Here is a 14,457-nt window from a genome sequence, read left to right as displayed (position 1 = left end):
TAGTGGGTCTGGAGTGCAGAGGCAAGATCTGGGCTGGAGGTGGGGTCTGTGAGTGCAGGACTTCTCTGGAGCCCTCAGGAGGGTAGTCCCCATGTCCTTCTGAGTACTCGCACCCCTGAACACAGCAAGCCTTCCAGGGCCCACATCACTCCCCTTCAGCCTAGAACCAGGAAGCACTGGGCAGGGTTGGAGGAGAGGACAGCTGTTCCTTCCTGGCTGTGGACAAAAGGATGGAAGCTAGGAAGAAGAAAGTCGGAAGTTCTGGGAGCACTTGAAGGACTCTATGCAAACGCAGGAAGAGATGGAGGGGTTGATGAGGGCAGACTAGACCCTTCCCCTGCCCTGTCACCTGGACCTCTTTCATTTCCACCCCTACTTCCCCCGTGTGTTTCCTGTCTCCCTGGCCCCAAGAAGGGCAGCATGCTCTCTGCACGCGTCTCCCTGCAAACCCCCCTTCTTTCTCCTGCATGGTGGCAGTCCCTACAGCCCTGCTCTGCCCTGAGACCCCCAGAGGCTGCTTCCAGGACCCGCCTGACTTTGCATGGGTCCACATGTTATGCCCCGCCCCGTGAAGGGATGGCTTGTACTCTGGGGATGGACGGGAGGGGACTGGGGACACCTGGGCCATCGGCCCTGTCCCCAGATGGAGCTAGGTGGCCAGGCAGGGCTGGGAGTCAGGTCAACAGGGCACGGAGGGTGACCGTCAGCCAAGCTGAGTTTGGGGGTTTATTCGAGGCACTTGAGAGATTCTCACAGTGGTTAGGCCCCAAATGTGGTCAGGGTAGGATCCCCACACCCCTCCCCCATCCTAGAGGCCTAAGGGTCAACTGATGTGTCCCAGAGAGCATCCTAGACTTTTCCAGAAAACCCAGAGGCCTCTTGCCAACCTCAGAAATTCCTTGAAACCCCTCTCCCTGCCTCTCAGCTCCCAGGCCAGCAGAGCTAGCTAGATCCAGTGGCTGGGAAGCCCTCAGGAACCATCAAATAGGATGCCCATATAATTCACTGTCCAAACTTTTGAGACCGAAAGGGGTGCTATGACTGTTGGGGCAACCTGTATGATCACCCCTGTGCCATTTGCAGGGTGAGAGCTAGGCCAGTTTAAACGTTGCTACGTGGCCTGTATCTAGCGCTCCTCCAAGTCCCCTTAAGGCCCCTTTGCCTCCAACCCACTGATCAGTGGTGGTTTCCATGCCTACCTGAAGCAGGGATCTCAAACTCAAATGCCTCTGGGGACCAAGCAGATGCCGTAAGCCAGGAAACCAGTTCCATTTCTAGTATATGGGAACCTTGGCAAACTGGAGGAAACATGGCCTGCTTCACGGCGGGCAGCCACATCTGAGCCTCAAGTAACTGCTACCCGTGGAAGCAGCCTCAGGGTTGCCTGAAAGCCAGATTTGGGGGCAAAATCTGACTTTTAAACACTAGCAGCTATTTTTAATTTCTAAAGGAAAACTTCTCAGGCCCAACAAAATAGTTTCGTTGGCCAAATTTGGTCCATTTGTGACTTCTAGCCTCCAGTACCCCACCAGAGGCCCCAGCAGACAAGCCCCTGGACAGTCATATAAGACCCACCATCTCCACAGCTGTCTCCCCACCCCTACCCCGACCTGGGGTTCTTCTGGCTCGGGAGGGAGGAGGTAGAGGCAGTGACTAGACAGGGGGCCTTTGAGCAGAGGCAGGGTCCACCCAGGGAGGTCCTGGGGGCAGGGACAGCCCCACCTCCCGGCCCCCAGCACCGGCCCCTCGGTGGGCCTGGGCTGACGGCGAGCTCAGCCACCCACGGGCGCTGCGTACTTCCTGCTTCCTGCAGGCCTGGTCCCGTGCTACTCCACCCAATCCCAGAAGCTGAGAAGCCATCCCTGAGAGGGGGGAAAGGGCCCCAAATGCATCTTCTCCGACTCAGCGGGCAGCGAGGACTCGCCCTGCAGCCGAACAGCCCCAGCTCCCTCCCGTCCTCCCCATTCCCGCTCGCCAAGGGGGTAAGAAAAGATGCTCTTCCGCTTCTCCAATTGGCTTCAGCCACTGCTCCTCTTGGCCGTGGGGTGAGGTCAGGGCGGGCAGGAGAGGGTGGGCAGCTCAGCAGGGCAGGGCAGGGTGCCCGGTGAGTCCCATGACAGATGCATTTCTGGCCCGGAGCGTAACATGCCCTCGGAACCCGCACATGTCCACCAGGCCTGAGCGTACTGGCTGCCCCCACCCCGCCCTGGTGTTTGTGCATCGTACATGTGTGATGGATTCCGCAACTTGACCTGCTTGTGTCCTATTGTCTCAGTGCATTTGGTTGTTGGGAGAAACAAAAACCATCTCGATTTTTTTCCTGATTGGATGATTCGGATATATTTTCTTTTCCTTGTTCTTTTGTTATCTCTTCCACGACCCGACCCACCCACATTCCTTTCTCTTCCTTTTTCTTTCCTTTCCCCATTGAGGGTGGGGCTGGCAGGGAGGGTTTATGCCTTTGAGTTGATGCCTTTTCCTCCCTCTCACCCTTTCTCCTCCCCACACCCCACTTCGTTTTTTCGAGTTTTTTCCTCCGCACCATTGCATTAATAGTGCTTTCTCTCCTCTCCCTCCTTATTTGGGGTCTGGCTTGCTTTTTCCTGTTGGTTGGCTTCATGTAGGGGCCTCTGTGAGTGGTGACAGCTCTGAGCCCCTGGGGGTGGGTGGATGGTCACCCCTCTTTCTCCGTCTCCCCAGAATAACTTCATCAACCTGAGCTTCCTGCGCCTCTTCCGAGCGGCCCGGCTCATCAAACTCCTCCGTCAGGGTTACACCATCCGAATTCTTCTCTGGACCTTTGTGCAGTCCTTCAAGGTGAGCCCCTGCCCCTGCCTCCAGCCCAGGACTGAGAAGAAAAATCAGGATCCCCCCCACCCCGACTTGCTCTGGCTGAATCTAGAAATCAGGGGGAAATGCCTCTATGATACACCTTGCTGAGAATGTGTTATATGCAGGGCTCTTGTCTAACTTCCTGCCCTGGTGTGTCTTGAGAGCTCCAAGGGGAATCTCCCAGAGCCACCAAAGAGGCCCACCAACCCTGGCACCACTCTGGCACAGCACGCGGCCACCCCATGGGGGTGGAGCAGTGGGGACAAATGAAGGAAACAGTGTGGATAAGGGGCCCCCAGCACTATTCTTAATTGCCTTCCTTCCCACCAGGCCCTGCCCTATGTCTGTCTGCTGATTGCCATGCTTTTCTTCATCTACGCCATCATTGGGATGCAGGTGAGTGCCAGCCCCCATAATGTTCCCAGAGCGCTCCCAAGGAGGGCCACCGCCCTTAGGTGGGGGTGGGTTAAGGGAGCCCAGTTCAGAGAGGCAGCCCCTGAAGGTTGAGTGGAGTTTTCCTGGAGCCACTAGGGGGCGTGGCCACCCCTAGTCATCACCATCTAATTCCCCAGGTGTTTGGCAACATTGGCATCGACGTAGAGGACGAGGATAGTGATGAGGATGAATTCCAAATCACTGAGCACAATAACTTCCGGACCTTCTTCCAGGCCCTCATGCTTCTCTTCCGGTGAGAGGGGGCACACTTTCATCCTTCTCTTCTGGTGGGGGGGGTGGGGCGTGCCCTCAACCTTCTGTTCCACTGAGGTTTAGAGTGGGCGTGGGGGGCCAAGGGACCCTGGCAGGGCAGGAGCTGAAGGCCCTGGGACGTAAACATGAAGGCATTTTCAGGCATTATCTCATTGAATCCTCCTGAGCATCCTGTCGAGGGATTCTTGGCAACCACACCTGACAGATGAGGAAAAAGGCTTATAGACTCTGAATAGACTCTGAGCCTTGATTCTTAATCCTGGCACTTAGGGTTCCTTCATTCATTCATCAGAGTTTTATTGAGCAGCTATTGTGTGCCAGGCACTGCTGTAAATACTGGGAACAAAGCAGAGACAAGATTATCTGCCCTCTGGGTGCTTATATTCCCGTGGGGGAGGCAGACAATCAATAATCAAATTATAGCAGTTACTAGAAGGAGATAAAATTCAAGATTAAGAGGGACATGGAGGCACAAAAGAAAAAATAATGTGTGATTCCACTTACATGAGGTACCCAAAATGGGCAAATTCTTGGGGGAAAAAACTAGAATCAATATTGTCAGGGGCTGGGAGAGGGGAATAGGGGGAGTTATTGTTTAATGGGGTACAATTTTTCAGTTTGGGATGATAAAAAGGTTTTGGAGGTGGATAGTGGTGATGGTTGCATGGCACTGTAAATGTGCTTATTGCCATTGAATTATACACTTAAATGCTTAAAATTATAAAATTTATGTATATTTTTGTCACACTAAATTTTTTTCTCAAGTAACAACTGAAAAAAAAAAAAAAAGGAAGGCTGATAGGTCACGCCTCCCTTGAGGAGGGTGATATTTGAGAGAAATAGTTGAGAGAGAGAGCCATGTGGATATCTGGGGGAGGGCAGTCCAGGTAGAGGGTACAGCAAGTGCAAAGGCCCTGAGGCAGGAGCATAGCTCTCATGTTGGAGGACAGCAAGGAGACCAGTGTGCCTGGAGCAGAGTAACCTAAGGAGAAAGAAATAAGAAATGACAACCACCTAGAGAGAGGGAAGCTTTTGAAACATACCTATGTCTCCGGGCCACATCCCAGACCAGTTCAATCCAAGTCTGTGGGAGTGGGGCATTGGCATCAGCATTTTCAAAAAACATTCTCCTTGGGCTTTAATGCACAGCCAAGGATGAGAATCCCCCTCTCTGAGCTCCAAGAGGAAAAAAGTGATTTACCTGGGACTTGAACCAACACCAGTCCAGCTCCAGAGCTTAAGTGTTTAACCTCAATGCTCTGCCTCCCTGGGGGGTGCTGGTGTCCACAGCTGGGTACCCAGGTCCCTGATGCCCCCTCTCTGTCCTCAGGAGTGCCACTGGGGAGGCTTGGCACAACATCATGCTTTCCTGCCTCAGCGGTAAACCCTGTGATAAGAACTCTGGCATCCTGACTCATGAGTGCGGCAGTGAATTTGCCTATTTTTACTTCGTTTCCTTCATCTTCCTCTGCTCATTTCTGGTGAGTCTGTGGACGTGTGGGTGGGCTCCCTAGACCTGGCTCCCTCTCAGGGGTGTGGATGCTATAGAACGTGGCTGTGTTGCACACTTTCTCCCTCCAAGCCTTCTCTGGGCCAGCCCAGGATTAGGTTAACCAGGGTTCCTCACCCTCGGCACTGTTGACATCGGGAGCTGCGTCATTCTCTGTTGGAGGTTTTTCTGTGCATGCTAGGATGTTTGACGGCATCCCTGGCCTTGATCCACTAGATGCCAGTAGCACATGCCCCACCACCCTCCCAGTTGTGACAACCAAAAATGTCTCCAGCCATTATCAAGTGTCCCCTGGGGGAGGGAGCAGAATCTCCCCCATTTGAGACCCACTGGATGTGCTGAGGGAAAAATTAATGGAGCTCAGAGCTGGCCCCAGGACCCATCTAGTTGAGCTGTGGGAGACTCCCATCTGCCCTCTGAAAGGTGGGCGCCTTCCTCTGTACGATCAGAAGGCAGGAAAAAGTCAACCACGTGAACATTCTCTGGGAGCTGTGGGGCTTTGCAAAAAATTGAATGGGTTTTTACTAGTAAAAGATATGTTTGCCAAGAGGAGGACTCTCCTAGGACCAGAGAATATAAAGCACTGCAAGATTGAAACCAGGACGAATGAAAATATATATCAGGAACCTCCATCCTGCTCTCTCTTTCTCTCACTCTCTCTGGGGCCTCATCTCGGCAAATCTTTTTTTGTTCTCCACTCTTCCTGGAGCAGTTTGAGCACAGTCAGAAGAACTGAAACTATCTAGGTATTTCAAGCAGAGGGGATTTAATATAGGGACTGGCTACACAGGCTTGAAAGAGCAAACAGAGAACACTGAAGTCACCAGGGATTAACAACTGCAGGAAGGCCAGGGCTGGGGTATTAAAAGGAAAAGAAGGTGTTACCAACCAACCAAGCTGCCCCTGGCACCCCTGAGGGAGTGCTGGCACCCTAGCTGTCTGCTGCCCCTGGACAACTGAAGACAGTTTCCTGTGGCTGCTGTCACAAAGAACCACAAACTTGGTGGCTTAAAACAACAAAAATTTATCCTCTCCCAGTTCTGGAGGCTAGAAGTCTGACCACAGTGTTGGCAGGGCCATGCTCCCTCCAGAGCCTCTAGGATAGGATCCTTCCCGGCCTCTTCCAGCTTCTGGTGGCCACAGGTGGTGTTCCTTGGTTTGTGGCAACATCACTCCAATCACTGCTTCTGTCATCACATGGTCTTCTCCGTGTGTGTCTGTGTCCAGATTTCCCTCTTAGGAGGACAGCAGTCATACTGAATTTAGCGGACCTTAACCCAGTATGATCTCATCTTAACTTGATGACGTGCACAAAGACCCTTTTTTCAAATAAGGTCACATTCACAGGCACAGGGGGCCAGGATTTGAACATATCTTTTTGGGGGACACAGTTCAACCCACAACACAGACCCACGTGGGAAGCAGAAGGAAGCTCCTCTCCTCCTTCTCTCTCCTCCCCAGGCTGGCCCCCTACCCATGGCTCCTACGGGCAGGATGTAAGCTGCCCAGGGAGTGTGGAAGATGTTATTTTCAGAACTCAACCCAAGGACCAGCGTCTTGTCAGCAAAAGCCCAACACATCCACCCTCTTCAGACCAGCGGTCGGTCTCACACTGAGAGACTTGCAGCCTAAGTCTCACAGCAACACACCCTCCAAGTCCAATGTCAACAGCCATTGACCTAGACGGTCCCTTGCCCAGTTCCAAATTCCCAGAAGAGAGTCTGAATGGGCCATCCTAGCTCCTGGTCAAATGACCACCCTTGTCTTAGTAGCTTTGGGTGCATATGGAGACACAGTCTTATACTACGTCCCATCTGGGAAGGGCAGGCACCCTAGAAGACATCTACAACACTTGATCATCAGCCCTTCATAGGCAGGAATTTTTGTTTAGTTCACTGCTGCATCCCCAACACCTAGGACAGTGACTGGCCCACAGCAGGTGCTCAATCAATATCACGAAATGATGAATTAAAAATAGAGTCACTAGCAGACATAGAGAATGGGCTTGAGGACACGGCGGGGAGGGGAAGCTGGAGCGAAGTGAGAGTAGCATTGACATATATACGCTACCAAATGTAAAATAGATAGCTAGTGGGAAGCAGCCTCATAGCACAGGGAGATCAGCTCGGTGCTTTGTGACCACCTAGAAGGGTGGGATAGGGAGGGTGGGAGGGAGGCTCAAGAGGGAGGGGATATGGGGATATATGTATGCATATGGCTGATTCACTTTGTTGTACAACAGAAACTAGCACAGCACTGTGAAGCAATTATACTCCAATAACGATGTATATTAAAAAAGTAGAGTCACTAAAGTTAGGGACACCTAGAATGACAGGTCATTTATTAAGCACCTACTATGCTTACGTCTACACATTTGCTTAATACCTACTATGTGCCAGGCCTTATACTAGGCACTGGGGATATAAGGAAAGAACATAATTCTCTCAGTTTGCAGGGGTGTTGGGCAGACAAGTCAGGAGACAGTAGCAATACAATCTGATATGTGCTTTGATAGGGGAGACTCAGACTGAGGGAAGGAAGATTTCAAAGAGTGGCCCTCAGGGATTGTGGGCAGGGCTTAGACCATGTATTGATCAAATTGGTTGCAAGTAACAGAAATTCAACCAAAACTGACAAGTGACATATGCAGTTCACTAACTTATATAACTGAAAAGTCCAAATGAGGCTGGATCCAGGCAATAGCAGACCCTGTCCTCTTTGCTGTTCTCCTTCACACTGGCTTTATTCTCAAACTTTCTCCCTATAAAGGAAAGATGGCTGCCAGAGTGCCAGCAAAAATCCCAAGGAAGGCTCTCATTGGCCACCTTGGGTAATGTGCCCCTCCCTAACCAATCACAAGGTCATGTGCCCACCACCTGTGAAGCCAGCCACACCAAACAACAGCATCTAAGTATAAGGGTGGGGTTTTCCCCAGATACTGTTATCCAAAGGGAGAAAAATGATGTCCACTGAGGGAGCAACATTTACTAAGGCCTGGAGGCAAGGCTGATGCAAGCACCCCATGTGCTAAAGGCTAGAAGAGCACGTGACAAGGTGCTACAAGATGTAGACAAATGCAGGAAAATTCATCCATCCATCCATCGAAGAAATATTTGCTGAATGCTTACTTTATGCTGGGGATGGAAACATGACAGCGTTCTGGCCCATGGAGTATTCACTTTGGTCTTGCTGGGGGTCAGGTGTGGGAGGATTTGGGGTCATGGTGGTCCCCTTGGTGTTGGCCTCTATTTAACATAGCCTCTCTACCTCTCTCTCCGATTGTCTCTGTCCATCACTGTTGGTCTTTTTCTCTTTGTATCTTTCTCTGTCTCCATCTTTATCTCTGTCTCTGTCTCTCTCCCCCATCTCCATTTCTCCATCTCTCTGTCTCTCTCCCCCATCTCCATTTCTCCATCTCTCTGTCTCTCTCCCCCATCTCCATTTCTCCATCTCTCTGTCTCTCTCCCCCATCTCCATTTCTCCATCTCTCTGTCTCTCTCCCCCATCTCCATTTCTCCATCTCTCTGTCTCTCTCCCCCATCTCCATTTCTCCATCTCTCTGTCTCTGGGCTCCTTCTGTGAGCATGTTATCTTTCCTCTATCTCCCCCATCTCTTTCTCTGACTACCTTTTCCCATTTTTATCTCCCTCCCTCTCTCCCTCTGGGCCTCTGTGTATATGTGTTTGGATGTGCCTTGCTCTCCCCCACCCCGTCTTGGCCCCTGGGGTCCCCACAGATGCTGAACCTTTTTGTTGCTGTCATCATGGACAACTTTGAGTACCTCACCCGAGATTCCTCCATCCTGGGTCCCCACCACCTGGATGAGTACGTGCGTGTCTGGGCCGAGTACGACCCCGCAGCGTGGTAAGCAGTCACCCCAAATCCTCCAGCCACATCACCCACCTTTTTCTGGCACTGGAGCACAGTCTAGGTCAGGATCCAGACCTTGGGGTGTTGGCTCCCTGGGGAGCTAGCAGGGATTTCAGGAGGATCAGTCTAGAAAAAAGAGATGAGAATCAGCACCCTCACACATCCTGGATTAAATGATTTGGGTACCACTGCTGCTCAAACCCCAGGTTTTCTGGGAGACGAGGGAGGGAATCCACCATGAGTTCACCTCCTATGAGTCTCTCCTGCCCCCACCACTGTGAGGCTTCCAGATGGTGAGGACAAGTTATCCAGGCCCCAGGAAGGAAGCCAGAGGCCTCTCAGCCTCATTTCTCCTGGGAGTATGGGGAGAAGGGCTGGTTTAGTACCCTTGGCAGACAGAATTGGCTGCAAGATCAGAGTGGTGGAACCCAGCTCCCATTGGGATCCCAGGACCCTGGAGCAGGTGGTCACACAAGGCCAGGGGAGAGAACACAGAGCCTTGGTGGTCCTTGCATCTTCATGGTCACGAAGGGAGTGAGCTCTCCCATCTCCGTAGGCACAAGAGTGCCCCCTCCTGGTTGACAGGTGATGGTTTCCAAGGGTGGTCTCCACCCTGCTCAAGTGTATTGAGTGCCTGCTGAACACCAAGCCCTTGCAGGATGCTCAGAGGTGCCATCCTGATGCTCAGAGCCCACCAACCACAAACTGAGGATCCTAGTTGAGGCTGAGCTTGGGGCCTGAGAAAGCATTAAATGGGGGCCCTCAGCAGCCTGGACACTAGAGGGGAGCCTCATGAAGAAGGCGGGACGGAGTCGATCCTTGCCATTCTTTCAGCCCCGGACAAACGCTCCATGAGACCAAGAGGCTGGGGTGAGCTGCGGGGCTGGGGCTTGACTTTCAGTTGGTTCCTAACTCTTCCTCTTTTGATTTTAGGTCACAGCAGTTGGATGCTGTCCCCCTGTCCTCTATTCCACGAACCCCCCCAGCCCCCAGTGTGGCCCATGTAGATTGTGGAGGAGGGAGACACAGAGAGCCCTGGGGGAGGTTCCCCCAGCCCAGAGCTCCCAACCCACTCCAAATGAAACCCTCTGCCCCAGGGTCTGTGAGTGTCTGGGAACATCTCAGGGACCTTCACTCATCCCACATCTCCCCTACTCCAAGCCAGGGGGTCCCCAGCCCCTGGCATCATGACCTCACTGTGTGCACGGGGAGCCAGTGTGAACGCAGCTTAACCCCATGCCTCCACTAATCCCCTCTCTTCTCCTTTCAGCGGTCGGATTCATTATAAGGATATGTACAGTTTATTGCGCGTAATATCTCCCCCTCTCGGCTTAGGCAAGAAATGTCCTCATAGGGTTGCTTGCAAGGTTTGATTTCCACTAAAACCTGCTAGCATCCATGGAATGAGTGTGGCTTGGGGTTCTTCAATATATATATTTCATATATATATATATATATATAATCTAAAAAACAGAGCCATCTCTCTCTTTTGCGCTAAACTAGAAAACTTAGCCAACAGAATGCAGTCACATAGACTTGATGAAGCATGGAACATATATCTCTCCGTTCCCTTCAGCCATTTCTGCTTGCTCTTAGCTGAAGCTGCCCATCCCGGGGTCTCAACGGCACCCCAAATCAGACATATCCGGGGAGATTGTAACTTTGCATTGACCCCCCCACCATCTCCTCCACTCTCCCCTCCTCCACCCTTCGCCTCCCAAAGCCCCCAGCCCTCCTTCCACTGCCCTGGCCCCTCTTCCCCATCTAGGCCCCCTCAGAGACCAGCCTCAGCCAAACCAGAGAACTTGACCCAGTTTTTTAAATGACACTGAACCAAAGCATTGCTTCCAAGTGAGAAGCCCCCACTTCCGTCCACATTCCACCAGAACCATAGCTCAGAGTCAAAAGTGAATCTGACTTTTCTCTTTTCTCTCTCTCTCTCCCTGCTAGTAAGCAGTGAAATAATCTTTTTTTAATTACCTCTTCCATTTTTTTCCTCCTCTTTTCCATTTATTTGAAATACCTATTTTATCGTTCTCTGCATCTTTCTCTCTCTATTTTTTCGGCTCGTGTGATTTTTTTGTTTTGGTTTTTTGGTTTTTTTTTTGGTTTTTTTTTTTTTTTTCCTTCCTTTTCTTCCCCTCCCTCCACCCACCCTTCCTTTGGTTCTCCGTTCCCACCCCCGTTTTTTGTTTTCGGTGCTGCCAGGGGCCGCATGCCTTACCCGGACATGTATCAGATGCTGAGACACATGTCTCCGCCCCTGGGTCTGGGGAAGAAGTGTCCGGCCAGAGTGGCTTACAAGGTAGTCTAACCCTTGCCGACCACCAATGTCCGGGCACTGGGGATTTTTCAGTGCTGACCAGGAACAACCAGCCGAGTCTCTTTTTCCAGCGTTACTGTTCTTTTTTTATTTTTTCTTTTTTCCTTTTTTTCCCCTTTCCTCCTTGAGTAAATGGATCATGACCATCCCTTGATTCTAAGCAGTATACTGTGTCCGTCCTTTCTGATCAGTGTGTCTTGGTGTTTTGAGACTCTATTATGGCCGACACGCCGGAGGGAGGGTGAGGGGAGCCCCCAGGTCCCCTCGCACCTGGTCCCCCAGGAACCAAATTGGACACAAACACCCTTTGGGAGGTGGGGGTCGCCAATGAGCCCAGAGCGGCCCCCATGCCCAGACCTGGGCAGGTGCCTTGCAGGGAGGGGCTTGGACCCCATCTTTTGTATCTTGAGCCCCCAGGTCTCACGGTCCCCCACACACACCTGAAGCTGATCTCTGACCTAGGGCCTTGGGGGATCCAAGACTTCCCGGGGAGCACCCAGAGCCCCTCTTCCCCTCCCTCCCCCCTGGAGTTGCTTCTCCAGTCTTCCTGTCCCTAAGCCACCCATCTCCCTCCAAGACACCCCAACATGCCTCTCCATTGTTCCAGAGTGGGCAGGCGGGCCGCAGCTGGACCCCTGGACCGTGGCACCCTGACGCAGGCCATGCACGCTGCCTTGGCGGGGGCCTGGGGCGGGCAGGCACCATGGCCGACCGGGGGGGTGGTGCATGCTGGCTGAAGTAGCCGCCAGGCGGCTGGGCCGGGCCACCCCTCTAGACCCCGTCCCGGAATCTCCCTTGGCACCCAAGGACAGATGCTCTGTTCCCCCTAATTCATCCACTAGAAGTTCAGAGATGACCTTTACAGTCAGCCCCTCCAAAAAAAAAAAATGGTCCCATCATTCCATTCACCCATCCACCTTGGCCTACTCTGTCTACGAGAGTCCTCCCTCCCCTCTGTCCATCCCATTTCTTCCTGCCTCGTGTAACCACCTCCCCACAACCTCATTCCTCCTCCTCCCTCCATGAACTCCTCCTTCCCAGGCGAGACCAGGAGATGGCCCCACCAGCCTTACCATGTACCTGTCACTTCTCTAATTTTCTTTTGTCCTTCTCTTGGTCTCTCCTTGGCCGAGTGTGGGTGTGTGTGTGAGCGTGTGCAAGAGAGAGGGAGAGAGTGCCCTTCCCTTCCTGGTCTCTGTGCAGGGCCGCCACAGGTCCATAAGGCACCTTTGTGCAAATTTGAAATGAACATCCTTTGCACAGAACACTTTGTCTGTGGGAAAACAATTGGAATCCACCAATGTGGGGAGAGCAAGATACTTTTCCACTATCAGCTGGGAAGCTGTCATTTAAATACACAAATCCATGATTTCTAAGATGGGGAGCCCTTTGTGCAGTGCACAACCTGAACAGCTGTGCACAGTGGCCCAGTGTGTATGTGTTTCTCTGTCTACCATCTCCCTCCCCACCCTGCCTCAACCCATCTCTTGTGTTCGGCTCTGAGTTTGCCATCCCCTTCGCCATCTCCAACTCTGTGTTTCCTGCTGACCTGTGTCTGAATCCTCTGGTGAACATCAATCTCCATCTCCATGCCATCTCAACCTGGGCTGGTGCACACTAGCCCAGCATCCCCTTCCACGCCACCAAGCATGGGGGACAGAGCCCCTGCCTGGGATACAGGGAATCTTTTCTTCCCTGGGCCACGGGAACACCTCCCTCACCCCTTCCCCCTGCCATTGCACAAAGAGCCAAGATCTGGAAATGCCCCTGAGATACACTTTCCACGGAGCTATGAATGAGTCTCGAGATTCCGTCTGCATGCGCCCCTGTCCGCTGTTCTGTGTGTCATGGCCTCACTGCATGTGCTGCGCGAGGGGCCCACCCCATCAGCAGGGGGAGTCACCTGCCTGCCGCTTCTCGGAGGAATGATGTGGTCTGTGCCCATCTGGTCTGGTCTGGGCCAAGCCAGGGGTTGGGGGTGGAGAGCCAGCGGCCCCCCCAGCGGCTGTGGCAATGGACCCCTCTGCCTGGCTGCTGCATGTCTGCTGCAATCTGGCTTGTGCTCTTCTTCTTTGGGGTCAGAATGGAACGGAGCTGTCCAGAAGAACTCTGGGGCAGGGCAAGGATGTGGGCCAACCCTGGAAATGCCAGCCTTAGGGTCCAGCAGGCGGGCAAGGAACGGGCAGGGGCTCTGCAGCATAGGAGAGCCCCTGGTGCCCTCCCTATGAGCCACCGAGGGCAATCAGGAAATGGAACACTGGGACAGGTAACCTGAGGGTGGAGGACACCCTAGCCGCTGCCTTCAGAGTTCTTCCTGGGGCTCCCTGGGTAGGGTGGGTGTGGCTCACGGGATCGGGGAGGGGTGCCTGGGAATGACTGCCCTTGCCTTTGGTTTTCTGTAGAGGCTCCTGCGGATGGACCTGCCTGTTGCCGATGACAACACCGTCCACTTCAATTCTACCCTCATGGCTCTGATCCGCACAGCCCTGGATATCAAGATCGCCAAGGGTAAGGGCAGGAACAGGAGCAGAGAGGTGAGGCAGGGTGGATGGAGCCAGGGCCTCGGAGGGCTCACCCATTCACCTGCTCAGCAAATATTGAGAGCTAGCTTCCCTCCCGTGTGCCGGACACCGCTCTAAGGCTGGAGGATGCAGGTTACACTTCCAGTGGGGGGAGGCCTCCCCAACGAGGTTGTGAAGGAGTCACGTGGATACCTGGGGAGAAAGCCCTCCAGACAGAGGGACCAGCGGATGCAGAGCCCCTCCCCCCACCTGGGGCTGTGTTGAACTGACTTGCACTCTGCGCATGGGGGCACCAAGCAGCCTCGAGAGCAGAGGAGGCACCTACTCCCTCTAACCACAGTGGGGAGAAGGTAGGGAGAAGTGAGGAGAAGCTAGGAGGAGGCCTGACATAACTCTTGTGAACACAGGATGGCGGCTGGGAAGGAGGGGATATGGAATATTCAGATTCTGGATATTTCCTGGGAGTCAAGAGGACCAGAGGCTGATGCATGGAATGTGGGGTGTGAGGGAAAGAGGCAACAAGGCCACCCCCAGGGGTTGGGGCCCCCGTGCCTGAAGGATGGAGCTGCCGTGCCCTGAGACAGAAGAGATGGCAGGGGCAGGTTTGGGGCAAAGGGAGGGCAGGAGGTTGGTGTCGGAGGTGGCACATGAAGATGGTGGCTAGGCAGGGGGCTCTCCAACTTACACTTCTG

General features: G+C 53.2%; 1 protein-coding gene across 3 annotated transcripts in view; it reads left to right on the top strand.

Moving 5' to 3' along the window:
- The window catches only part of CACNA1A (calcium voltage-gated channel subunit alpha1 A), a 235,705-nt gene that overhangs the window by 205,398 nt on the left and 15,850 nt on the right, over positions 1-14,457 (top strand). For 2 of the 3 annotated variants that reach the window (XM_061188732.1, XM_061188734.1), the window contains 7 exons: positions 2,701-2,817; positions 3,163-3,228; positions 3,405-3,520; positions 4,871-5,021; positions 8,787-8,914; positions 11,129-11,225; positions 13,646-13,751. In XM_061188732.1, the coding sequence (XP_061044715.1) occupies positions 2,701-2,817; positions 3,163-3,228; positions 3,405-3,520; positions 4,871-5,021; positions 8,787-8,914; positions 11,129-11,225; positions 13,646-13,751 (781 nt within the window). Of the gene's footprint in view, positions 1-2,700; positions 2,818-3,162; positions 3,229-3,404; positions 3,521-4,870; positions 5,022-8,786; positions 8,915-10,190; positions 10,288-11,128; positions 11,226-13,645; positions 13,752-14,457 lie in introns of all 3 variants that reach the window. The other variant, XM_061188733.1, reaches the window with a different exon arrangement.

The sequence above is a fragment of the Eubalaena glacialis genome, chromosome 4, assembly GCF_028564815.1.
Source record: "Eubalaena glacialis isolate mEubGla1 chromosome 4, mEubGla1.1.hap2.+ XY, whole genome shotgun sequence".
In the NCBI taxonomy this organism is placed as follows: Eukaryota; Metazoa; Chordata; class Mammalia; order Artiodactyla; family Balaenidae; genus Eubalaena; species Eubalaena glacialis.
The sequence above is the reverse complement of the archived record's forward strand: the minus strand, read 5'-3'. Positions and strand labels throughout refer to the sequence as shown.